We start from the raw sequence: 25,590 nt of genomic DNA, 5'->3' as shown, positions 1-25,590 counted from the left end.
TGGATATTTAGTTTAATTTTAGAGTAAATGTTATGCATACGGATACAAATATTCACAGATACCCATCTAATAAATATTTGAATGTTACGAATTAAATATAGAAATAATATTTATATAAAATCCACAAAGATGAAAACGAATACAGATATTTTCAAAAAATTCGAATATTCAACCCGTCTCCACCTCTAAAACGTAGACCCAATGGTGCAATGGCACGTTTGTCTTGTGTGCAGATTTCAGAGTCCACACGATCTTTACCAATCAAAAATGTCTATTTTGATGGAAAAATTTGACAAATTTTATATGCATCTTTTTCTTTCACATGTAAAATAAATATTTTTAAATATTTAAATTTATTAACTAATTTCTGATCATAATTTGTGGACAAATAAGTCAAATGTTCACTTTTTGTGGTCTCCCTCTCCCTTGCCGGTAACGTCCACCGTAATAGTTTCATTGAAAAGAAACCCTTGAAAATCCAAGACAAACTTTTTTAATTATCTTATTTATTAAAAACGGTTGTATCTTAAAAAATTTATTACAAAGAACATCACTTAAAATCATAATTTTTTATTTTATTTTAAATGACTATAAATTATTATTCATATACAATTAAACCATTTATCGTATTTTATTCAATAAAATTTATTTAAAAAAATCAATGATGGTTTGAAACATCTAAATACTAACAAAATTTTATGTACAATTATCAATTCAAATAATACAATAATATATTCCAAAAATTTCTATAACAATTTTAATTCTGTTTATCAGAAATATAAATTGAAGTAGTTTTTCCATATACAAAATTAAATAGTTGACATTATTTTTCTACTTAACACTTACAGTGTCAAATAAATACATATAATTTGTTTGACCACCATCTAATTCAACTGAATTTTTTTTTCTAGAAACTAAACAATTAATGTTTTTAAATAATTAAAACTATTAAGTAGTTTTGTGGAACATAAATATTTTTTTTATCGAATTGATGATTGTGATTATTAAAATTTAATCGTGACCCATTTCGATTTGGTGTTCCAAACATTCAATTTCATTTTTATAAAAAAAAATTAGTGAATAAATATAATATATTGTATGATTTATATATCTAAATTAATTATATAAACGATCTACGTATTGGTATTGGTTTTACTCTCAACTTGAGCATCGGTGAGAGTTCATGGCAACGGCATCAGCAACATCGATCTTCTTCTCCACAGAGATTCCGCCATGGCTTCCCCTCCTTCCTCCTCTGCTTCTCCTCTTCGCTAAACTTCTTCGCTCTCCCGAGAATCTCCCTCCATGTCCACCGACTCTCCCTTTCATCGGAAACCTCCACCAGCTCGGAAATCTCCCCCACCGCGGCCTCCGCGATCTCTCCCGGAGATTCGGCCCCGTCATCACCGTCTTCCTCGGAAGCGTACGGACGGTGGTGGTTCACTCGCCGGAGACGGCGGAGGAGGTTCTGAAGATCCACGACATCGATTGCTGTACTCGCCCCAAATTGTCCGTCTCGAAGATCTTCTTTTACGATGGGTTGGATCTTGGGTTTACGCAGTGGAGCGATTACTACAGAGATGTGCGTAAGCTCTGCGTTCTCGAGCTTTTCAGCATTAAACGAGCCAAATCGTTCGGGTACGTGAGAACGGAGGAGCTGAGTCGACTTGTGGTCACGCTCTCCGAGTCAGCGGACTCGGGATCTCCGGTGGATCTGAGCGAGATGCTGATCAAGTACGTCGCGAACTTCACGTGCAGAGCGGCGTTCGGATTAAGCTTCAGCGGCAGTGGAATCGACAACGAGAGGTTCCTGGAGGTGTTCACGGAGGCGAACAGGGTGATCGGAAAATTCGCGGCGGAGGACATTTTCCCAGTGGTCGGATGGATAGTGGATCGGATCACTGGGCTCGACGCCACTCGGAGGAAGAGCTTTCACGATCTCGACGCGTTTTTTCAGCAGACCATTGATGATCACCGGAAGAACAGGAAGAGCGAGGAAGGGCGAGAGGATCTAATCGACGTGCTCCTCAAGTTGCAGAAGCAAGGCACGAAGCTCGGGTCCAGAATGATCACTGATAAGCACATCAAAGCCATTCTTATGGTGAGTTCTCGATCCATCTCATCTCTGAATTTATCGGATTGGACTGAACCAAATTCTCGGACACGCATTTGGTCTGAATGTAATCTCTCTTTCAGGACATATTCTTGGCCGGAACAGATACGTCCTCGATCAGTATAGATTGGGCCATGGCAGAGCTCGTGAGACACCCTCGCATCTTGAGGAAAGTACAAGCCGAGATCCGTGAACGTGTAGGAGATAAAGGAACGGTAACATACGAAGACCTCGAGGGTTTCGAATACATGAGAATGGTCATGAAGGAGAGCTGGAGGTTACACGCACCAGGATCGATTCTGATTCCGAGAGAAGCCATGACCAAGTTCCAGATCAACGGCTACGATATCTACCCAGGAACTCGGATTCACGTCAACGTCTGGGCGATTGGACGTAGCCCAGATGTCTGGAAGGAGGATCCGGACGAGTTTATACCCGAGAGGTTTGTGGATAGCGACATCGACACTAAAGGGACAGACTTTGAACTCTTGCCATTCGGAAGCGGACGCAGAGGTTGTCCTGCAATGTATATGGGGCAAACGACGGTAGAATACACACTCGCGAACCTTTTGTACCGTTTCGATTGGGAATTGCCGAAGGGGATGAAACCGGAAGATGTGAGTATTGAAGAAGCACCTGGTCTCACCATCCATAGAAGGGATCCTCTCGAGCTTATTCCCGTGAAACCCTAACAACTATATAGTAAAGGGTATAGCTTCTCATGATGTTGGGGTTTGTTCAATACACATAGGAAAAAGAAAAGGAAGATCCTTTTGTGTGAATGTTTTCGAATAGAAATCGGAATAATTACAGAGAAGACACAGTAAGTAATAATACCAGTTTCTCATAGTAGAGGTTCAGACAGTTCCATCTCATTTGAAATCTGATGTTCTGTCTCACCTCCTCCACGAGCTCCGACGAACTGGAGGCCGAGCCATTGCCATGGCCAACACACGTATCTCGCACTGTTTCTATTGATGTTGTCCCGACGGGTTTCTAGTTCTTCCACCTGTCGGCTTAGCTGCTCAACCCTTTCCCTTAACTTGGTAGCCCTTGAGTCTGCCAGTCTCAGAGATTTCTCGGCTGCACCCCTAGCCGCCATGGCTGCAGCTGCTGTCTCTTCCTTGAACTTTAGCTTCTTCCCCGATTCCAACATTGCTTGCTTTGCTTCTTCGAGTTCTTGTCGAAGTGCTGCGAGCTGAACAAACGAAATTATCGAACCCTGTAAGAGTTGAGACCCCGGAACCGGGCTGCAAGAAGAACAGAGAATGAAGTGAAACCTGTGACATGTAGTCTTGCTCAACGGCTTTTCCAGCGGCGGCCTCTTCCTCCGCTGCCGCTTTCCACCGCGTTATTTCTTCTTCGGCCGCAGCAATATCTGTCATAAGCCCTTCGACCTATCACATCAATGGACAAAGGTCAAAAAAACCAAACAAAAACTCATGTCTTTATATTTGTCATAAAGACAATTACACTCACACTTTCATTTGCTATTCTCTCCTTTTCTTTAAGTTCTTCTATTTGGCGTGTTCTTTGGTTAAGCTCCTTCGCCTGGGCGTCTAATTGTTTCCTAAGTAGATTGGCCTCTTCCCTGATTGGAGAATGAAAAAACAGAGTAAGTACAAGAAGAACCAACAGAAGCAAGCGTACAGATAACAATGGCTACAACAAAGCAAGCATATAGACACACACACACACATATATATATATAAAGTGATTTCCGAGGAACCCAGGTTAGAAATCAGTATGTATGATACTATGGACAAGCATATGAGGTGAAGGTTATTGTATCGAAACAAGGCTATTTCAAACTATATCCCTGCTAGGTCAATATAAGCATTTGGCTTTCCTAGAGGGCTTACCTTAATTCTTCCACAGAGCGTTGTAGCTCGAGGATCTCGAGCTGAGATGCCTTGACGATATTCTCCAACGTACCAGCCTGCATCGGGTAAGGAGACAGCATATATAAGGAAACCTAGAACAACACAACTCCGGGAAAAAAAGTCTAGTTTTGAATTATTAACCCGGATGGGAGTAACCTACCAAGGAGTATATTTCGTTTTCTTCCGTACTAGAATCATCGGCATTATCCTTCCCCTCCTCTAAGAGTTTACCGAACTTGATATCTATTCCAGCATCTTTCAGGCCATTCTCTGCAGCTTTCAGCATTTCACTCGTTTTGGATGACTGTTCAACTATCATCCTCTTTGACAAAGCACTCTTAAGTAAACTACCGATATGTCCCTTCTCCTTAACTAACCGACCCACTGTCTCGTTCAAGTTCTTCAGTTCATGACTCTTCTCCTCGACCAAATGCCTTGTCTTACCCCCAACCACTTTTGTTAATTCAAAGATGGATTCCATCCCTGCCAAAGAAGCCCGGATGTTTTCTTCGATCTCTGTCTCTTGCGGCATGAACAAAGACTCGGACAGATCTGATTGCTCTGAATTATCCCCGTCAAGAATCCTCGTAACTTCGTAAAGCTGGTCATGGATCCTGGACACAAACTCCAGCTGATCCATCAACAATGGCCGCTGAGCTTCCATCTTCTGTTCCAAAGCCTTCAGCTTTCCATCATACTCATTTACCAATAGCTTTAGCTCAGCCGATTCACCCTCCAATATGCTCACTTTCTCCGATATATCTTTCTCAAGCTCGGAGATCTTCTTGTCTTTATCTGTCACATTGCTTTTCAAGTCCTCGATGATCGAGTTTTTCTCCGTCACATCAACTCGCAAATTTGCGATTGTGGCTTCCAACTGAGAAACCTCGATAGCAATCTCGTAATTGCGTTGCTCGATCTGTTCCCTGGCTTCATTCCTCGACTTTGCAGTCGTGTCGATCTGCCTGACAAGCTCCTCGACGATATCGTTTGTCCGTTTGATAACTCCATAAGCTACCGAAGCCAATCCTGTGTATTTCTGCGACTTTGGCAACCCTCCGTTGGAAAAGTTCTTAAAGTTGCTTACTTTACCAGATATCTTCTCGATCCCAGAAACCAACATATGCGCAGAATTCTCAATCTCGGATTTCAACCCATCTCTAGCTCTCACAGCTTCATCCAGCTGCTTCGAAATCTCATCTCTCCGCCTGGACAATTCATCTTTACCCCTCTTTGAATCCTCCAGTTCCTTGGACAAATTCTCGTTCTCCCTCAACGCTTCATCTCGTTCTCGCTTGCACTCGTCGCGCTTTCGAATCGCCTCGTGAGCGAGAGCTTTCAACCGATTGAACTGTACCTGAAGCTCCGACTTCGAACTCTCCGCGGCTTCACGCGCTTTCCTCTCGTGATCGAGCTCAGCGAGAAGCTCCTTCAACCTCTCCGCCGACAAATCTTCCCGCGGCGGATCCTTGATGACGATCGGCGCCGGTTCGTCGGACTCCAAATCGCTGAGTACGGCATCGGCGTCCTCATCGGCACCGTTAGCCATCACACACACACCCCTACCTTCGAGCACCAAACACGATTTGCGTTCGCCCCAAATCCCACGCTACAATCTAGGGTTTTTTTCTCCTAAAAGTGACGTGCAAACAAAGTGACGAAATCGCTTCGAGCAGATGCCAAATAGAGAGCGAAACCAGATCGCAATCAAACTCCTACCAAACAGTAAGCCTTTGACCCTCAAACGGAGATCGCCAATGGCAGTAGAGAGAAGCTCGAGCAGATCGGAGACGAGATGGCGACGGCGGCTTAAAATCTGGTGACGGAAACTTGCAATCTGGCGACCGCTGCTGCTACGGCGACGGGGGCAATGGAAAGGCAACAAGCGCAGAGGCGACAGAGGACAAATCGAATCAATCTCGGGCTCGGGTCTGTTTTATATTTTCACAGAAATTGGAAACAGATTATTAGGACTAAAAACACATTAAAGATAATCAAAATACGTTATATTAAACTTAATTAAAAACCATAATCAGCTACGATTTGGCGCAGCGGCATGGTTTAGGCTGACATCTCTTAAGCCGCCACGTGTAAACTCGAAATCACGTAATCTAATCGAACGGTCGTAAAGAGGCATACTTGATCCTAAGTGCATCTCGGCCGTCCATCATGCAATTGATAGCTTCAACTTAATAAACATTTTTAACGGATAAATAATTAACGATTAACTTCGATGATGATGAGCTAAATTCATCATAAATCACACATTCTTGATTACAGGATATTACATTCATGTCATTTTCAATGCATATATTAACTTAGACATGATGATGATGATGATGATGATGATGATGATGATTCATAAATCACACAAATCTTGATTGCAGGACATTACATCCATGCCATTCTCATGCATATATGATAAACTCAGACACGAGGTTCAAGCTTAACCATGAGACCATTCTTCATGTACAACGTTGTCGTCAGTTTCGGGACGATGTCCTGTCCGTGGACGAGTTTAATGGAATAGTTCATCAGGATTGAAGCAGCCACCATTTTCATCTGCATATACGCAAACTTCTTCCCCACGCAAAGCCTCGGCCCGGCATTGAACACGGCGTACTTGAACTGGTTCTGCATTCTCAGCTTGTTGCCGTCTTCGATCCATCTCTCGGGTTTGAACTCTCCGCAGTCTTTTCCCCATATCGATTCCATCCTCCCCATCGAGTAGATCGAGTAGTGAATCCTCGCTCCTTTCTTCAGCTTCGTCCCGTCCGGAAGAACATCGTCTTCCTGCGCTTGTTTCATCTCCATTGGCACCGAAGGGTACAGCCTGAGAGATTCCGTCAGTGCAGCTTGCAGGTACACCATTTCTTTAAGCTCTTGAGGGTCGAAGAAATCCCGGGTTTTGTTCCGAACTTGTCTGATTTCAGTCAGAATCTTCTTTTCCACTTCTGGGTGTGTCTGAATCAACCAGAAGAACCAGACGAGTGCCACTGAAGTGGTGTCCCGGCCGGCTATGATGAAGCTAGTGCAGAATTCTCTGAAGTACTTGTCTGAAAAGTACTGAGATCGGAAGAATCGTTCAAGCTCCCGAGCTTCCTCAGCTTGATTCTTCGGTCCCTCACCGTCTTGTCTGCAAACACGTGGACGATTCTGACAGCTTTCCTGAGCTTCTTCTCGTGTCCGATACCCAGAAACCGCATAGGCTTCCAGACGAAAGGCGGTAACAGAAACCTTATGAGAGTGTACTCTGTAGCCTCCTCAAAGGCCTTGGCAAAGGGGATTTCGGGTAAATCGATAGCCAGGGATCCCGGGTCAACCCCGAAAGCTGCGCCACAGATGTTATCGAACGTGAAACGGAGGAGGACGTCTTGAAGATCGAAGCTTTTCCCGGAACTAGCCATCTTCTCCATCAAAGTCAGGAGCTCTTCCTTCACCAGATCACGCATCGTCGCGTAAGAATGATCCGAGAAACGGGCGGAATGCATCTCCATCTTCGCCACACGTCTCTCCTCCTTCCAGAGCTCATCGTCGGCGTTGAAGATCCCGTCTTCGAGAAGATCTCTGAACCTCTCTCTGTAGAACTCGCCCTTTGGGTAATTCTTGAAATTGGTCTTGAGGATGTACTCTATGTTCACAGGATCCACGGTCATGATCCCGTACGACCCACCAAACCAGACCCCTCTGTAATGGAAAGTCCCGCCGGCTTTGGCCAGAGCTCCAGTGCACCAGTCGAACAGATCGTTCCTGTGGACGATGAGAGACGGCAGGATCCCCAGCACGGGCCACGACATTGGCCCGGCCTTGTTCGATAACTTCTCGCGCAAGCAACTGAGAAGAAACAACACGGACAGGGCGAGAACGACGTCTGAAAACCTCAGGTGAGCGTAAACCCACTCGAGTATGGAAACCGCCGTTTTCATCTCCATGATTTGGATTCTCTTGAAACTTTTTTTTTTTAATCTCACTGGTGGTCACTAACCAGAATGTGTTCATGAAAAGTTCATGTGATGAATTCTCGGTGGATGATGATCCATGTGGGTATAAGTAACCGAAGCAAAGATAGAGGCGTGATTAATGGTAACACCAACTTCATTTGACGTCTTAAATCACATTAACTGTGACCTTAATTGAATTGATGAATATGTGTGTGTGTGTGTGTATCATAATAATAGCGGTTATCACTTGCACTTTCTTGATTTGCTTTCTTATCCCTTTTAGGACAGGACCAAGCATTCATCCGAATGTCCCCATGAATGTGTTTTATGTTTCAGATGGATTTCTCATTATCCATGAATCAAGAACACAAGTATAATTTTACTCATAGACTACTCGAAAAAAATCGGAGTATTTGGATTCGTATTTGAGGCTTACGGTTATCCAGGATACGAATATCCACAACAATGTTTGGGTACTCGTTTGTATTCGGATCCGAGATTATTTAATGAAAAACAACAATAATTACATAGAAAACTTGACAAAAACGAAGATGTGATTATAAAGATGGATGAATGTAGTCAAACCCGAAGATAAAAAGAGTTGGTGAAACATAAATAATAATAAGTTCAGTATTTTTTTTAGATGATGTTGAGAAAAGAGAAATCGTTTAACCGAAAACAGTTGCATTTTATCAAAATATTATAAAGATGTAGGATATATCTTTATAACAAAACTATTCGAATATCCGTGAGTAACCATTTTAAAGAAATTTTATTACCCATATTCAAATTCGGATTTGCGGGTGTTTGCTCGGATTTGGATTTGAATGAAAATGAATACTCTAAAATCGGATATTCGCGGATAACCGGTTTCTGGTTAAATTTGTCAGCACTAGCTTGAGACTCAGAATGATATGATCATATTAATTGATAACCACCGGCCGGGGAAGAATTGGTGAATCTACTACCATGATGGGTTTTAACTTCCAACCACCTAAAGTTTCAAAATTTAATAACAGTCCACAGCAAAAAAGTTTCAGAATTTGTGTAAATTTTGGACAAAACAGGGTGAAGTGGCGCATTGGTTTCATAGTGATTAAGGACCAAAAACGAGGAAAACTCCACCAGATTTGGTTTCTGATGCTGAAACCCTCTTTTGCTTGGAATCTTTTTCAGAAGAGGGAAAAAGGCATTTAGTCTATGAAACCACTATGGGTCCCCCCTTTCTATCCTTCTTACCGGAACAGATTGCTTTGCATGGCAAACACTTTCGAAGCTAACATTCTTCACACAGGTCTGGGACAAGTTATAGCAGTGATGGTTAGGTCCTCTGCTTTCTGGTTCTCCTGTATGATCATGGGTCGGACCGATATTCGGGTTATAACTTATAACCCTTGTATACATGCTTTCTCCCTTGTATGAGAATGTTTCTGCAGTGAAAAAAGAGGAAAAGTATGTTAGTTTAAGACATTAGAGAAAGGAAAAGTGGTGAAACATGAAAGGAAAAAAGATAAAGACAAGTGGTGGGCTTTGAATAGATTCCAGAGAGATTGTTCAACACTCTTTAGTTCTAGAGACCCTACTGACTTCAACTAAGACAAGCATATATGTTGTCTTGCCACTTATACAAAGGCAAACACGCTCACTCATCTCTGCAACAACTGTCTGAAAGCCTTGACATTGTCGGTAGAACCGAACAGAGTATAGGTTTCTGGTTAAAAACATGGCCATGAGATTAGCTGGGAATGACGGGTTTTGGAGCAGCTTGTCTGTTCTGAATGAAGATACCCTAATGCAGAGTCTTCTCCTTGGTCATGTTCCTGATGGCCGCTGGCTTGATTCTGAAATGATGCTTCAGGAAGTCGAAAACATCATGCACATTGCTTTGGAGAATGAAGTGAGCTATTTTTTGCCAAACCCTGTCTTCATTTCATCGAAAACCCGACAAACTGCTTGTTGCTCATATAATCATGCCATGAAACTTTCAGGTTTCTAGCCCACCTATGAGTTCTGAGACCTGGAACTGTATCAGCGGCATTGAAGTGGTTGAATCAGTGGAGACACTGCCTTGTACAATCTCCAGAGTCTCCCTTCAGGTAAAAAAATAAAATCGATCCCTTTTTCTCATCATAACCGTCCTACCTATAAAAACAAGAACCGAAACTAAGTAGCTTGAGAATTGCAGATGCTTTGTCAATGCACAGGGGAAAGGGATATTCAGACAAGAACAATGGCCGTGTTTGATCTTCTGCGAAATTATCGATGGGATGTGAAAGTTGTGATAGTACTAGGAGCTCTGGCTGAGACATATGGAAGACTCTGTCTACCAAAACACCTTAGCTCCTCTGATCCTGTGGCAGCATCGGTTGCAATCCTCAACTGGTTGCCTTTCAATACAAGCAAGTTCAGCACTTGGCTTAAATCTCTGAGCTTGCTGGTTAGGGCTATGGTAGATGTGACTAAATGCATCATTGGGTTTGAAAGACTGCCAGTGAAACAGGCAAATCCAGACAACAACGTTGTGGGAGAAACCGCATCTCAAGTCTATTTAGCTGCTTACTGGGTTGTCAGAAGTGCAATCACATGCTTGATGCAGATCGCCTATTTCAAGCAATCCCAGCAAGTGCATGTTTTCCCCCCTCTTCTATCACACCCTGCAAAAAAAAAATAACACAATTATTCACTACGTCTATGTTAACATCATATTAGGCAATTCATGATCAGATTTTCTCATGGGCAAGATTTTTGTGCAATTAACAGGCATCAGATTCGAGGATAGCAATGAGGGAATTATCAAGTTTAGGATATCGGTTGACCAGCATGCAGATCAGTCTCAAGGAGCAGGTAGAAGAATGCTATGAACAAATAGGTAATCTTCGGAATGTTTGGTTCCAGAAACACAACTTCTGTCAAAAGCAAAAACCCTAATGCCAAAGGGGCTTGTCTGTTGCCACTTGTAGAGGAAGAAATCTATTGGAAACTTCACAACATTTTCACAGAGAATAGTGAAGATAACCAAGCGGTACTTCAACTGCTGTTTTCACTGCAGGATGACTTCCCACTTCAAGATTTCTCCAGACAGGTATAAAGAATCTTTCTTTCTCTTTTCCCTCTCTCTCTCTCTCTAACCTTTTCCTATTCTATTCTTCTTGTTTTCAATCTTTTAGCTTTATTTCCTTCTGAGAAACATCATCTTCTACACTCCAGTTGGATTTAGATAAAAATGGAACGGAGTATTCAGCGAGACAATATTACAGAATCCTTATGCTTTATAAGTAGGAATATTCACAGTCCAAATACTTCTAACCTTCCTTCGAAACATAATCTTGATTTCGCCAAAGTATCTACACTTGAAAGCTGGACAATCTCTTGTGTTTTACGTCGAATTTCAAAATCCAATGGCAGATAGCTATAACTGAGCTGAAAGATAAGGTCATATTGCTGCTACTATCAAAGCCAGAGCTCCTACCTCTAGAGCAACTTCTCTTCCTACTTCAACAAACATATGACCATCGGTCCAAGGTTGAGAGCAACAGAAACTACGACATTATATGGATTCCAATTCCATCATCCACAAGATGGACAGATGAAGAGAAGGGAATCTTCAAGTTCATCTCCAACTCCCTCCCGTGGTGCTCAGTCAGGCGGCCATGGCTGATGAGCTCCACGGTGGTGAAGTTTATGAGAACAGAATGGAATTACAGAGACGGTGAGACAATGATGGTGGTGCTGGATTCTAATGGAAGGATTGTAAACATGAATGCCATGGATATGGTGCTTATATGGGGTGTTAGGGCATACCCATTTTCAATTTCCAGAGAAAACGAGCTCTGGGAAGAAGATGGATGGTCCATGCAGCTCCTGCTTGATAACATTCATCCTGCGTTTGAAACATGGGTAAGATAAATCTCTACAATTTTACAACGACCCTTCCTACCCTTTTCATCTAATGATTAAATTTCTGTTCTTCTGGTGAAATTATATGTTATAACTTATAACCCTTGTATACATGCTTTCTCCCTTGTATGAGAATGTTTCTGCAGTGAAAAAAGAGGAAAAGTATGTTAGTTTAAGACATTAGAGAAAGGAAAAGTGGTGAAACATGAAAGGAAAAAAGATAAAGACAAGTGGTGGGCTTTGAATAGATTCCAGAGAGATTGTTCAACACTCTTTAGTTCTAGAGACCCTACTGACTTCAACTAAGACAAGCATATATGTTGTCTTGCCACTTATACAAAGGCAAACACGCTCACTCATCTCTGCAACAACTGTCTGAAAGCCTTGACATTGTCGGTAGAACCGAACAGAGTATAGGTTTCTGGTTAAAAACATGGCCATGAGATTAGCTGGGAATGACGGGTTTTGGAGCAGCTTGTCTGTTCTGAATGAAGATACCCTAATGCAGAGTCTTCTCCTTGGTCATGTTCCTGATGGCCGCTGGCTTGATTCTGAAATGATGCTTCAGGAAGTCGAAAACATCATGCACATTGCTTTGGAGAATGAAGTGAGCTATTTTTTGCCAAACCCTGTCTTCATTTCATCGAAAACCCGACAAACTGCTTGTTGCTCATATAATCATGCCATGAAACTTTCAGGTTTCTAGCCCACCTATGAGTTCTGAGACCTGGAACTGTATCAGCGGCATTGAAGTGGTTGAATCAGTGGAGACACTGCCTTGTACAATCTCCAGAGTCTCCCTTCAGGTAAAAAAATAAAATCGATCCCTTTTTCTCATCATAACCGTCCTACCTATAAAAACAAGAACCGAAACTAAGTAGCTTGAGAATTGCAGATGCTTTGTCAATGCACAGGGGAAAGGGATATTCAGACAAGAACAATGGCCGTGTTTGATCTTCTGCGAAATTATCGATGGGATGTGAAAGTTGTGATAGTACTAGGAGCTCTGGCTGAGACATATGGAAGACTCTGTCTACCAAAACACCTTAGCTCCTCTGATCCTGTGGCAGCATCGGTTGCAATCCTCAACTGGTTGCCTTTCAATACAAGCAAGTTCAGCACTTGGCTTAAATCTCTGAGCTTGCTGGTTAGGGCTATGGTAGATGTGACTAAATGCATCATTGGGTTTGAAAGACTGCCAGTGAAACAGGCAAATCCAGACAACAACGTTGTGGGAGAAACCGCATCTCAAGTCTATTTAGCTGCTTACTGGGTTGTCAGAAGTGCAATCACATGCTTGATGCAGATCGCCTATTTCAAGCAATCCCAGCAAGTGCATGTTTTCCCCCCTCTTCTATCACACCCTGCAAAAAAAAAATAACACAATTATTCACTACGTCTATGTTAACATCATATTAGGCAATTCATGATCAGATTTTCTCATGGGCAAGATTTTTGTGCAATTAACAGGCATCAGATTCGAGGATAGCAATGAGGGAATTATCAAGTTTAGGATATCGGTTGACCAGCATGCAGATCAGTCTCAAGGAGCAGGTAGAAGAATGCTATGAACAAATAGGTAATCTTCGGAATGTTTGGTTCCAGAAACACAACTTCTGTCAAAAGCAAAAACCCTAATGCTACAAATATATTTATATATACATAAATTTTTAATTTGATATACAAGTATATATTTATATATACATAAAAAAATAAAAAATACATATATATATACATACAAATATATTTATATATACACAAATATATGTATGTATATATATTTGTATAGATATATGTATATATATGTGTATATTTGTATTTTTATATAGATATGAATATATATGCATATACATATAGATGTATGTATATATGTATTTTTTATTTTGTATGCATACATATATATATATATGCATTGTATATATTTATATATATATACATGTATATATGTATATGTATTTATATATATGTATATATAAATATATTTGTATGTATGTATATGTATTATGTATATATGTATTTTTTTTCCTTTTTTAAATTTTTTTTTGAAAATCTGACGTGGCGTGCTGACGTGGCAAAATTTTTCACATGGCCTTCTACGTCAGCCGCTACGTGGCCTTCCACGTCATCAATTAACGGACATTTTAACACCGTTTCGGATTGTGTAGTAAATTGCAGTAAAATTGGGTAATTCGTGTATAGATTTGGGATATTTGATAATATAGTGTAGGTTTTTGTCAAATTAAAAATTTGTATAGGAAAATGTCACATTTTACTAAATTGGTGTAGGAAAATGTCATTTTCCCTAATAATAATAATAAGATTTTTATGAATTTGACTTTAAAAAAATATTATGTCTAATTAAATTCTAAATTAATTTAAATTAAAATAAATTACACATTATTAGATTGAATATGGTTCTAAATAATGCAACTGAAATGCACAAAAAATGTCACATACTTATTTTCATATAAAAATGGGAAAAAGAAAACATTTGCTTAGTTATATACCTACAGTTCATACAGACATTATCACCATTTCAATGGACCAATAATGAAAAGAGGTAAAGCTTCAAAGCCCATCGGGCTTTACTTGGATTTGGATGTCCAATTGTATATTCACTTTTGAACCTTAATAAAATATCAACTATGAAAATCTTAAAAATTATGTCTCTATGAATTTATCTATTTAATTTTAGATAAAATCAATGAAAACTCCTAAACTCGTAAATAGTGGAAAACAACATTTAAAACTTTTTATTAGATAAATTTATTTCCAAACTTACAAAATCAGAAAAAAAAAATGATGATGTTGGAGAATTATAATGATATATTTTACAAATTTGAAAATTATAATAACATGTTTTAAAAGTTTTTGAATAATTTTGTTAGGCAAAAAGTTACAAATTTATTTAACACCATTTTACAAATTTATAAATTTTTATACGTTTTATCCTTCTTAATACTTCGATCTTATATTACTTTAATCGAATTCGAGAAATTTATTCTATATGTATTTAATGAAACAGTTTATGTGAGTTCATTTATTTACCATCTTTAATTTGATAAAAAAAATATATCTCCATAAATAAAATTTACGCACCACAAGATCTAGTCAATCAAACGTCGAACACAGTGAGCAGTGAACATGCAATGACTCCCGAGCCATCGATTTATAAGACAGCGATCGATATAGGGACCTTTTATATTCTCGTTACATCATTTTCGAATTAATGCATCTATGACAAGTGGATATCCTCATATTCATACATGTTTTTATAATATATATATATATATCCACACGTGAGATTATTTCACATTTTGGATCTACTCAATTATTTAAACAGTATGTATACATTGATTTTGATTGGAGCATTTGTTTTTACGTTGCGATGGTTTTAAGACAACCTTATACGATTGTTTCATAATTTGTAATATAGAACGAAAATATGAAATAAAGAAAAAGAATATATTTTCAAATGAGATTTGGACCTCTTTGCTGGTTTCATACCATCTCTCGGACTGTTTGGCATCATCATTGCAGGAAGTTCTCATATGGGCAAACCGATGTTCGAATGACCCGACGATTAGGCTCATAGTCAAACTACTGCTACAAGCGGCTATATACCTAATATGGAGGGAATGAAACACTAGGCTTCACGACACTCAGTCCAAACCTGCGGACATTATCCTTAAGGATATTCTAGCTACAACACGAAGGCGACTTTCTTCGCTCAGAGGTTCAAGCATGGACATGAACGCACACGATTCGTTGCTAACTATTTGGTTTCGATACTTTGAATGTAGTTGATTCAAGATTTTGTATTCTCGCATATGGGTCTGATTACTGCATCTTGGGATTGGGTATTTTGATGTTCTCACACCAATATATATTTTGAAGTTAATATATATTTACCTTTACAAAAAAAAAAGAATATATTTGTCAAAATTCTAACAAAAAATTATAAACCGCTCGATATTTGGTTTGAAGGGATAAGTTGGGAATGATTGGATGTGTAATAATTATTCGTATATTTTATGTTGAAAGATACAAAACCATAAGATGTGAAGCGGCACGATGGGATGACGTACTAAATGCGTTGTCTGAAATCTTAACAGTTTATATTTCGGACCGTCCAAATTTAAAATCATATATCATATTATATAGACAGATAATGATTATTCATCATGTGTATATAACTGTTCAATCGAGATAGAGACAATTTCGAAGCGCAATTTCACACAAAAATGCAAGTTATTTTGTACATTTTTTTAAAAAAAATTGCAATTTCACACAAAAATGCAAGTTATTTTGTACATTTTTTTAAAAAAAAATTGCAATTTCGCATAAAAATGCAAGCTAAGAAAATGACATATAGTAAGGTCCGAAATGAGAGGGGCCGAATTTGTCTCTTGAACTGATAATACGATTATTAAGAATTTTAATATTACTGAATATTAGGCAATTTTTGTAGTTGATGAAAATTCTACCACAAATGATATATAAATCAATTATTTTGCTATTATTAATATGCAACTTAATTTAAAACTTTTATTCAATTTTCGAATTTTATAGAGAATATATAAATCCAAAACAAAACGTATAGTAATATATAAATTCAAACTTTCATCGTTTTCCAATATTCTTGCAAATTTTAACGTAATATCTTCACGTGTGAAATTGTATGATCGATATTCAGGTTTTTTTTTTTTTTTTTGATAAATCGATATTCAGGTTTTGATTCTAAACTCTGTATAATTTTCAATATTCTACCAACTTTTTAGATTTTCCAATTAATCTGATTATAAAGTTGAAATATTGGTAGGTTCATACTAAAGTCTCGTCACTACTATCTCGATTATGGAATATATTCCAATATGTAATGATACAAATCAGATTTATTTTTGAAAAAGTATGCGACTGTGAAAATTCGGAAGACCGGAATAATTCTCAATAAATATTTGAAGATTGCGACGTAACAAAAGCAATTATTAAGAATGTAAACATATAATTTAGGGAAAATTCAAACTTTATAAATGTGCTTAAAAATACATCGACTTTAAATTTGACAAATAAATACATCAAATGTTGAAATGTACCAAAAAAAATACGCTTTCTTCGATTCGAAAACAATATCATACATTGTTAGAAATTGTTTCATAGATAAAATTTAACAGACATTAACATTCTTTACTCAAAAGCAATTTTATATTCAAATCTTAAAATTGTCGAATGTAGAAAATTGTTTTAAATTTCAAGAGTTAATATATTTTTGTCATCTTAATATTTGGTGTATTTAATTGTCAAATCAAAAGTTGATATCTTTTTGCACATTTTATATTTTATAAAGTTTAGGAGATTTTAGCAAACTAAAGACATGAGACATATAAACTATTGATAACGTAGTAAGAGTTCAATATTTATATAGAAATTCTCAGTTCCTAATAACTCTTATTTTCCGTCTCCCCAATTTTATCGAAATATTCCTCATATTAAACTTTATCGTATTCAAATTTAATTATTATAACCTTTTTCAATTTACCATCAGAAGAGAGATAAATTACATATTCCTCCTATAATTAAGGTTTTAATTAGCATATGCATGCGTTGTTTATACTTAACACGTACGATATCTCCATGAGAACGTGTGGTCCATTCACACACCAAACCCTAGCTAGTTAGGTTAGGCGTTACAATTTAAATATGCATGGAACAAACACCAATGATCATATACCCTTATAACCTATAGTTAAAAAGATTATAAAAACAAGAAATATTATTCATTTCGATTCACTCGCCCGCCACCCACTCTGTTCAAACTGTCGAATAGTCTCCTCAACAAATTATCTACAAACTTTGACTTTTCATATATATAATAATCTATATCCCAATTTGTCACTGCCTTTTTCTATGTAATAATTTAGATAATGACTTGTATCCGTACTATTCACGAGTTGACCGGCATAATTAATTTGCAAATACATGTAATTAACAATTCCTAAACAAGATTAGTCCCGTAAACACACACAAAATACGGTTGTCCATGCACATAACAAGACAGAAACTCAAACGCATGCGGGGAACAGCCTCATGTGTCTTCATATTAATCCAAAGGACGACATTATTAATACATCATGCCCTGCCATCATTTAATGACTTTTTCTTTTTAATCTTATTAAAACCAAATGGGACAAGTTGGAAATGCTTTGGATTAATATGTGTATATTTATGTATTGAAATAAGTTGAATCATCTATGCGTATATACAATAACTTTCCATGCATTATAACACATGTATGTATGTATGTATGTATGTATGTATGTATGTATGTATGTATGTATGTATGTATGTATGTATGTATGTATGTATGTATGTATGTATGTATGTATGTATGTATGTATGTATGTATGTATGTATGTATGTATGTATGTATGTATGTATGTATGTATGTATGTATGTATGTATGTATGTATGTATGTATGTATGTGTGTATGTATGTATGTATGTAATACCTTTCTTTGGCATAATAATTATGTAAAGATCGATTAAACCCTCTTTCTTGAAAAAAGGTCATGTATATGGTTGATAGTGTGTCTAATTTAATGTTTATTTGGACCAACGGATTGTTAGCCTAACATACTTTTTTTTGTAGCTATAATAATTATATTTCCTTCCAAATAAGAATTCCATTTAGTCACCATGATTGGCCAATTCGAGTTTCTTCTTCTTCTTCTTCTTCTTCTTCTTCTTCTTCTTCTTCTTCTTCTTCTTCTTCTTATTATTATTATTATTATTATTATTTTTTTGTAATGGCTATTATTATTATTATTATTATTATTATTTGTGTGTCTTCACTGTCTTGTTTGCAAAAAGATACAACTTGCTAAAGTGCAATGTGAAAGCGGAGACAATAAATTTCGACATCGTCATTGATTCCCCTCTAAAAAAAATTAGACTAATCGACTCAAGTTGAGAGGTCATGGATTGCGACACGGCACAGTCCACGAGTCAGTATCGTATGTCGTATAAGTTCACCTGTATGAAACTTATATATAATATATATATATATATATATGTATTTGAAGACTTATATATGTATGCAAATACATTTCTACATACACGTAATAAAAACATAAAGCATTAATAAAATCTCGGATTACAGATTTTTCGCGTATATGTCGTCCACGCGAACCAATCTCTTTTCTAAAAAACGAAATTAATGGACCACCCTATTTTGCGAAATTTCAAAAAAAAAAAAAAGGAGGAGAAATATGATAGAATGTATATAATAAATATCGAATTTACGCCAACATTTCATTTATACAAAAAAATAAAAATGAGCATCTGTGGTCAAACGTATATATGGTGCTACTGCTACATGGTAATAACACTTTTGTTGAATCTTTGATTAATTAACTATTATTAACAAAGAGTAAAGTATATATACATGTAATTAGTACATAAGTGGTAATTACAATAATATCCTTCTATATATACTTTCTTAAATATGTTTCCCCCAAGGAGGCTTTATATATATATATTATCTATACTTTCTTTGTTTTTTATTATTCCGTTCCAGTTTTCATGGTAGTGTGTGCGACGAATATATATTTTAAATTGGTTGACTAAATAACGCATTTAGAGAAATTAATATGCATATTTGCATAAATATTTTAGACCGAGTTGGTCGAACGCCTAGATATGTGTTCTTTGGATTAGCCATTAATGTTTGGTACGCTACGCAAATAAAAAAAATGAAATTGAAAAGTTAATGCAATTCCGACAAAAAAATATTTACAAGTTGTGTATATTTTTATGAATTTATTTTATTTATCTTTATTGCCTCTTTCTTTTTTGTCGGCTTTCTCTTTGGACGTAGGATTGCATTTCGTTTGTCAAAGTTTATCTAAATTGCTTTTTTTTTTCTGTTATTTTCTGCAAGATTGTGACCGGAAATGCCTTATTAAAAACATCAATTAGTAGCGATATAAATGACATGATATTTAACCGGTAATCTTTAAATGCAGATTTATCTTTTTTAAAAATTTGTCCCCACTTTGTATTATTAGGGATTAGAGATTAGTATAGAATTAATATTTAAAATTGAATTAAATTGAGTATATCTGGTACCTAAAATCCTATTCGATATAACTTTTTTAAGCAAAAATTAACTAATAAAGTTGAACATTGATATAATATATGACAATAAATATGTTTAAAATAAATCTCAATATTCAAAATAAACTTTGAAAATATACATCAAACAAAAAAAAAAAAACTGATGAAAAAGAAGAAGTCCACCATATTAAAAAAGTTGTCGGCAGAATGAATTATCTAAATAAATTTGAAGAAATTAATAGAACAAAGATTGACTGGAAGAATATAAATTGGAAAATCACCGGAGATGCTTTCACATGGCGATTCGAATATTCATGGACGTATTCCTTGTATCGTCCATGCATGCAGAAAGCTGAGCGGCAGTCAATTTCAACGTAAATTTAGGGTTCTTTATTCATGGATCTCTTTTCATATTTGAATAAATGAATAATACAGCAAGCGGATTCATGTATCACTAATTAACGCTTTCTTTTAAAATATCATTTTCGTTTCATCAGTTATATAACCGATGATAATATATATATATCCCAATGTTATATATAAACCCTAAGGTGAGTTGGTCTTCTTAATAAAAACATGCATGGTTGGATCTAATTTCGTGAAGAAATGAATATGAAAATCATTTGGATGTATTATATTATAATTGTGATGTTAGATCCCAACTTTGGACGCAATTATATATTTTGGGTATTAATTTGCTTTTAGGTAAAAAGAGTGCTGAATATATTTCTTACATTGATAACAAATTCATAGAATTATATATGTATAACTCCAAAAGAAATCAACAATATCTATTTTTGGATAAATTAACAATATCGATTTAGTAGAGGGATTATCAAAAAAGAAATATCCATTTAGTAGTGTGGACGTGTATTAGAATAAGTTAAGCATGTTGAAAAAATATTGGTTATAAATAATATAGTATATAGATGATCCATATATATATATACACACTCACAAAATTGTGAAAAATATCATTACTAAACAATGTAACCCTAGAATATTAATATCTAAAACACATTAAAATAAAGGTCAACAAATAGAAAATAATGTATTAGACATAATATATTTAAATATTCCATTGAAAAGATAATAATTGGTACGAAATAGTTTTAGAAACCATAAAATTAAAATTCATTATTATTCACTAAAACTTACAAAAGAAGGAGAAAAACAACAGCATATATAGTGTAACACCACATGTGAAACTCCAATGAAAACAAAAATGATTCTCCCACTTAATTAAGGATTAGAGATTAATTAAGCCACTAATAAAGGTATTCTTTGTCTTAATAAATCTCACTTCCATTAATTAATTCAAGTCCTTAAGATAATCCGAGAGTAAGCTATTTTAATTCTGGCTTTCTTGTTTTGCATGGGAATTAATATATTATAATCATTTTCATAATCTACATGCTATCCAAAACATTATTAAATAATTTAACTTGTCAGACAATTAATCTTAAAATTAGGAAAATAAATAAATAAATAGCAAAACTACCAAGAAACAGCCCATAGATTTCCACAGGTTTCAAGGAGGCATGTGCAAATGCTTAATTACTCGGTTTTAATTTCTTCAATCCAAATTACAACATTAGAACTTGTAATATATATGAAAACAATAACAATAATAATAAAAAATAATTTAATTTTACAAATCAAGATTGGAGAAAAACGAACAATCCGGATTTGTGACAGAGACCCTCCAAAGCTTAACCTCGCCGTCTAAACTCCCGCTGACGATGGAAACGACGCCGTCTGAGTCTTTCTCCGTCACCGCCGTCAACGACTTAACGGGTTTACAATGGCCCGTCAAAACCGACAAACAGTTATAACGGCCGTCGATTCCACGTCGCCATATCCTGACCGTCCGATCAGCGGACCCACTCAGAAGCAGATCAGAGACGTTGATCAAACTCAGTATCGCCTTCTCGTGCCCTCTCAGAGCTCCCGTCACCGACATGTAACTCGAGCTGTCCTCTCTCTCCCACACCAGAATAGAACGGTCACACGACCCTGAGAACAGCACCGATCCGTCGTCGTTTAACGCCAACGCGTTCACCGCCGATTTGTGCTTCTCCAGCGTCGCGACCAAAACGTGGCGTTTAGCGTTTGGCGTTTGAGACGGTTTCGCCCACACCCGGATCCGTCTGTCCGCGGATCCCGTGTAAACGGTGCCATTAGAAGAGACGGCGACGGCGTTGACGGCGTCGTCGTGTGCTTTGATCGATTCCAAACAACGCAGATCCGACGCTCGCCATATCTTCAGGGTCTTGTCCCAGGAGACGGAGTAAATCACGCCGTTATTTACGGCGAGGGCGGTAACGGCGTCAGCGTGCTCGATCCACAGACGTTTTCTGTGACGGCGAACTTGCACGTAGTTCTTTGGAAGCGCGAAACGGCGCAAGCGATCGTTAAGCGTGGGGAGAGTCGTTAACAGTTTGTAGCCGCCTGTCGCCGTTAACTTCCAGACGCCGATTTTGCCGTCCTGGTGAGCGGTGAAGATTTTTCCGGCGGAGAAGACGACCGATTTGACGGATCCAGAGGAGGAATCCTGGCCGTTGAAGGTGTCGAGATGGGCACACATGGCGCGGTCGTAGACGCTGATCAATATTCATGGACGTATTCCTTGTATCGTCCATGCATGCAGAAAGCTGAGCGGCAGTCAATTTCAACGTAAATTTAGGGTTCTTTATTCATGGATCTCTTTTCATATTTGAATAAATGAATACCCCGCCGTTGACGGCGAGGCAGGAGACGGGGAGATTCCGTTCACGGAGCCTGAAGGAGGAGACGACGGAGTAGGAAACGGCGTCGTTTAGGTTAACGGAGGGGATTTTCTGGAGGGAAGGTACGGAAGGGAGTGTCTGAAGGGAGAGGCTGCTCTGGAGACTGCTACTGCCCGTGTCAGAAGGCGATGATGACGTGGAGCTGTCGGCGCTGTTGTCGGAATCCAAATGCTTACGAGATTTTGACCGGCGACGACGTAGCGACGACTCCGAGTCGGAAAGCCATGAAAAAACCCTCATGTTTTCTCCGGCGGCGGAGTGTTTGTCTGTTTTCGTTAACTTCGACGTCTCCGATGTTTGAATCTGAAGCTGTGAGAATGAGAAAGTGGAGATGGGTGAGATTTTATAGGGCCTGAAACTGAAAATGCACGGAGACTTTGCCACGTGGCAGTTTAAAACGATAAGTAGGATTATCTGAACTCAGCGGGTCTATTCAATGCTAAAAGGACAGGGGTAATATGGTAAATTAAAGGTAACAGTGTTAGTGTGTTTGTGGGGTCAAAAGACAAAAAAGGGTCGAGAGTTTTGCGTTACAGCGCTGAAGGGGTTGGCCGATTGCGCGTTTATGATAACATCCCCAACTTTCCAAACGCTCCTTCATGCGAAAATTCTTGTACAAATTTTTTTTTTAATTAAAAAAAACTATATATTATCTGTAGATAATCATATTTATAATATATACACGTACGAATAACTTGGGGAAATAATTGAAAAATGAGAATATGATTATGTTTAGCCTCTACTTTTCAAATAATCTTCTCAACTTCTCTCTCTCTAGTTCGGGTTTATACAACACATTATATAGCAAATATATAGATTGGATTTTACCACAAAAAAAATATAGATTGGAAACAATATAAAAAAAAAATAATGTACCAAAAACTTCATAAGAAACGCCAAACGTCAATCCCCCATTATTAGAGTGTATAATCGGTTTAGTTTGGTTTAATTTGGTTTGCAGATTTTTTTACACCAAGTTAAAACAAACCAACCTAAATAACCGAGTAGCCAAACCGAATAAAACATAATCGTAATCGAACCGAATCCGATATAAAAACTGAACGGTTATAACTTTTCTAAAACCGAAAAAATCGAAATGAGTTTTTACAAATAAAAAAATTGAATCTAACTCGAAGTGAAATGAAATAGAACCAAACTGAAGTTGATAGAAAAACTGAGTGGTTATAGTTTTTTATAATCGAATTCGAATATAACTGAATCGAATCTAAACTTAACCGAATCGAAATGGCCACCCTAACGAGAATTGAAGCATGAGGATGTTAGTGTTCATACATGGAACATTCTGAATCACGAATAAACGTATGGTGGCGTTCTCCTAAAGGTGGACAGAAGAATTTGATAACGCTAGAACCGCGAGTTAGTGTTAGGAAAAAGAAAATAAAAAAGATCCAAAAAGAGAAAATAAAAATCGAAATTGGAGATTGGAGATTAGGACCAAAGGTGATGTGGACCAGAAGAGAGGGAACTGATCACATCGCACCGTAATGCACCATGCGTACGGCTTGTTCTTCCCTCATCGGTCGGTGTGGGTCCTCCACTATTCTAAAATGGAAGATCGCCAAACGAAGAATGTGACCTTATCTTGTATCAAAGTTAATTGATCTATATATATATATGTTATTTCTATATATAATCTTTTTTTTTTATATGCGGTAGTTGATTATTAGATGTATAATGGTTGAAACTTGTACGTTTTCTCGCTATCTCTTAATTAAATAATGTTTCACCATGCACTATTATAGTATAGTTTTGTGTCTTCACAAAGGTTTTAGACGTGTGTTTATATTATAGGATATGATATACACACGTAAATAATATCATGTTATATTTACTAGCTAGGTTTAGTATTTTAGTTCTACATAGATTCCATGTGTATACACACACACACACACACACATATATATATATATATATATATATTCATGTTATAAAATGAAAAACGCAAGAGATTATCCGGCAAATTTTGTGTCATGGTTTCAAAACATATTTAGTTTAATCACAGTGATAGATACAGATGTGACGATGAATCGATGATGATATATTGAATTCTACGATGTTTAAGAAGAATATCGTCAATTGATTTATAATTTGAAAAAGATATCATCATTATACTATAAGAAAAAAAAAAAAATAGAGACTTTCAACACTGATTTGCATTGGAAATGACCAGAGAGAGTGAGCAAGCCATGCATGATCCTCAAACTGTGGGTAAAGAGATTCGAATATATTTGGAAACGATTCGTCCATCATATTTAGATTATTCAAAAAGATTATGAGTGATAATACAGAATATCCAAAAATGATTATGATTTCGAATATTATTTTTTTGATAACCGAGTGTCTTTTAGCAAGACCCAATTTAAGTTCGGAACCGTGAGCCAACTATGGATTTAGAATATATATTCTTTTCTTAAATTTGAGATTCGAATTCGGTACGAGACAGACGATTTGCATTCCATTTCACCGATTAAACTATCTAAGTTTGCGATTTCGAATATTATGTATATATATTTCTGATAGAGATGACGAGAGATGACGAGGCTGATTAATTAAGGGACAAAACATGATCATGTTTGCGTTGCGTGTATTAGTTTCCCGACATAGTTGATAAAACAAGGATGAGATCCCCAACTCTTTGTCCAAAGATAGGACACCATCTAATCGAACATCCGTACGAATAGCCAGCCACAAAAGAAAGAACTAAGCAGCTATATCTACTTAATTTGTACTATTCACTATGGTGTGTATATATATATATATACACACACACGCACACTGTTTAAGGGTCATTCCCTTTTTTTCTTTGCTTATAAAAGAAATAAATATGTTTG

At 37.1% G+C, this 25,590-nt stretch overlaps 6 protein-coding genes across 6 annotated transcripts; 3 read left to right on the top strand and 3 right to left on the bottom strand.

Annotated features, from left to right (window-relative positions):
• The first annotated feature begins 1,108 nt into the window (after nucleotides 1-1,108).
• On the top strand, nucleotides 1,109-2,818 carry LOC104825549 (cytochrome P450 71B6-like). The gene is made up of 2 exons (XM_010557902.2): nucleotides 1,109-2,101; nucleotides 2,197-2,818. Exons 1-2 carry the CDS (start codon nucleotides 1,184-1,186, stop codon nucleotides 2,803-2,805), a joined length of 1,527 nt encoding a protein of 508 aa, XP_010556204.1. The 5' UTR covers nucleotides 1,109-1,183; the 3' UTR covers nucleotides 2,806-2,818.
• A 45-nt stretch (nucleotides 2,819-2,863) lies between these two features.
• Nucleotides 2,864-5,921, bottom strand: LOC104825550 (paramyosin). Its single transcript, XM_010557903.2, has 5 exons — nucleotides 4,157-5,921; nucleotides 3,976-4,052; nucleotides 3,593-3,704; nucleotides 3,394-3,510; nucleotides 2,864-3,311 (listed from the first exon to the last, which is right to left on the bottom strand). Exons 1-5 carry the CDS (start codon nucleotides 5,543-5,545, stop codon nucleotides 2,958-2,960), a joined length of 2,049 nt encoding a protein of 682 aa, XP_010556205.1. The 5' UTR covers nucleotides 5,546-5,921; the 3' UTR covers nucleotides 2,864-2,957.
• A 315-nt stretch (nucleotides 5,922-6,236) lies between these two features.
• On the bottom strand, nucleotides 6,237-8,013 carry LOC104825548 (cytochrome P450 86B1). The gene is made up of 2 exons (XM_019203973.1): nucleotides 7,125-8,013; nucleotides 6,237-7,086 (listed from the first exon to the last, which is right to left on the bottom strand). Exons 1-2 carry the CDS (start codon nucleotides 7,926-7,928, stop codon nucleotides 6,424-6,426), a joined length of 1,467 nt encoding a protein of 488 aa, XP_019059518.1. The 5' UTR covers nucleotides 7,929-8,013; the 3' UTR covers nucleotides 6,237-6,423.
• Nucleotides 8,014-8,884: 871 nt separating this feature from the next.
• On the top strand, nucleotides 8,885-11,843 carry LOC104825547 (protein SIEVE ELEMENT OCCLUSION C-like). The gene is made up of 6 exons (XM_010557899.1): nucleotides 8,885-9,834; nucleotides 9,926-10,033; nucleotides 10,123-10,560; nucleotides 10,698-10,806; nucleotides 10,898-11,019; nucleotides 11,343-11,843. The coding sequence occupies exons 1-6, from the start codon at nucleotides 9,661-9,663 to the stop codon at nucleotides 11,841-11,843; spliced, it is 1,452 nt and encodes a 483-aa protein (XP_010556201.1). The 5' UTR covers nucleotides 8,885-9,660.
• An 85-nt stretch (nucleotides 11,844-11,928) lies between these two features.
• On the top strand, nucleotides 11,929-12,973 carry LOC104825586 (protein SIEVE ELEMENT OCCLUSION C-like). The gene is made up of 4 exons (XM_010557944.1): nucleotides 11,929-12,441; nucleotides 12,533-12,640; nucleotides 12,730-12,822; nucleotides 12,905-12,973. Exons 1-4 carry the CDS (start codon nucleotides 12,268-12,270, stop codon nucleotides 12,971-12,973), a joined length of 444 nt encoding a protein of 147 aa, XP_010556246.1. The 5' UTR covers nucleotides 11,929-12,267.
• An 8,526-nt stretch (nucleotides 12,974-21,499) lies between these two features.
• On the bottom strand, nucleotides 21,500-23,066 carry LOC104825546 (F-box/WD repeat-containing protein 11). Its single transcript, XM_010557898.2, has 2 exons — nucleotides 22,653-23,066; nucleotides 21,500-22,558 (listed from the first exon to the last, which is right to left on the bottom strand). Exons 1-2 carry the CDS (start codon nucleotides 22,976-22,978, stop codon nucleotides 21,601-21,603), a joined length of 1,284 nt encoding a protein of 427 aa, XP_010556200.1. The 5' UTR covers nucleotides 22,979-23,066; the 3' UTR covers nucleotides 21,500-21,600.
• Between the last annotated feature and the right edge of the window lie 2,524 nt (nucleotides 23,067-25,590).

Source organism: Tarenaya hassleriana, unplaced genomic scaffold (assembly GCF_000463585.1).
Source record: "Tarenaya hassleriana unplaced genomic scaffold, ASM46358v1 Cleome47, whole genome shotgun sequence".
Classification (NCBI taxonomy): Eukaryota; Viridiplantae; Streptophyta; class Magnoliopsida; order Brassicales; family Cleomaceae; genus Tarenaya; species Tarenaya hassleriana.
Note: the sequence above shows the minus strand (reverse complement) of the source record. Positions and strands in the feature narration are given on the sequence as shown.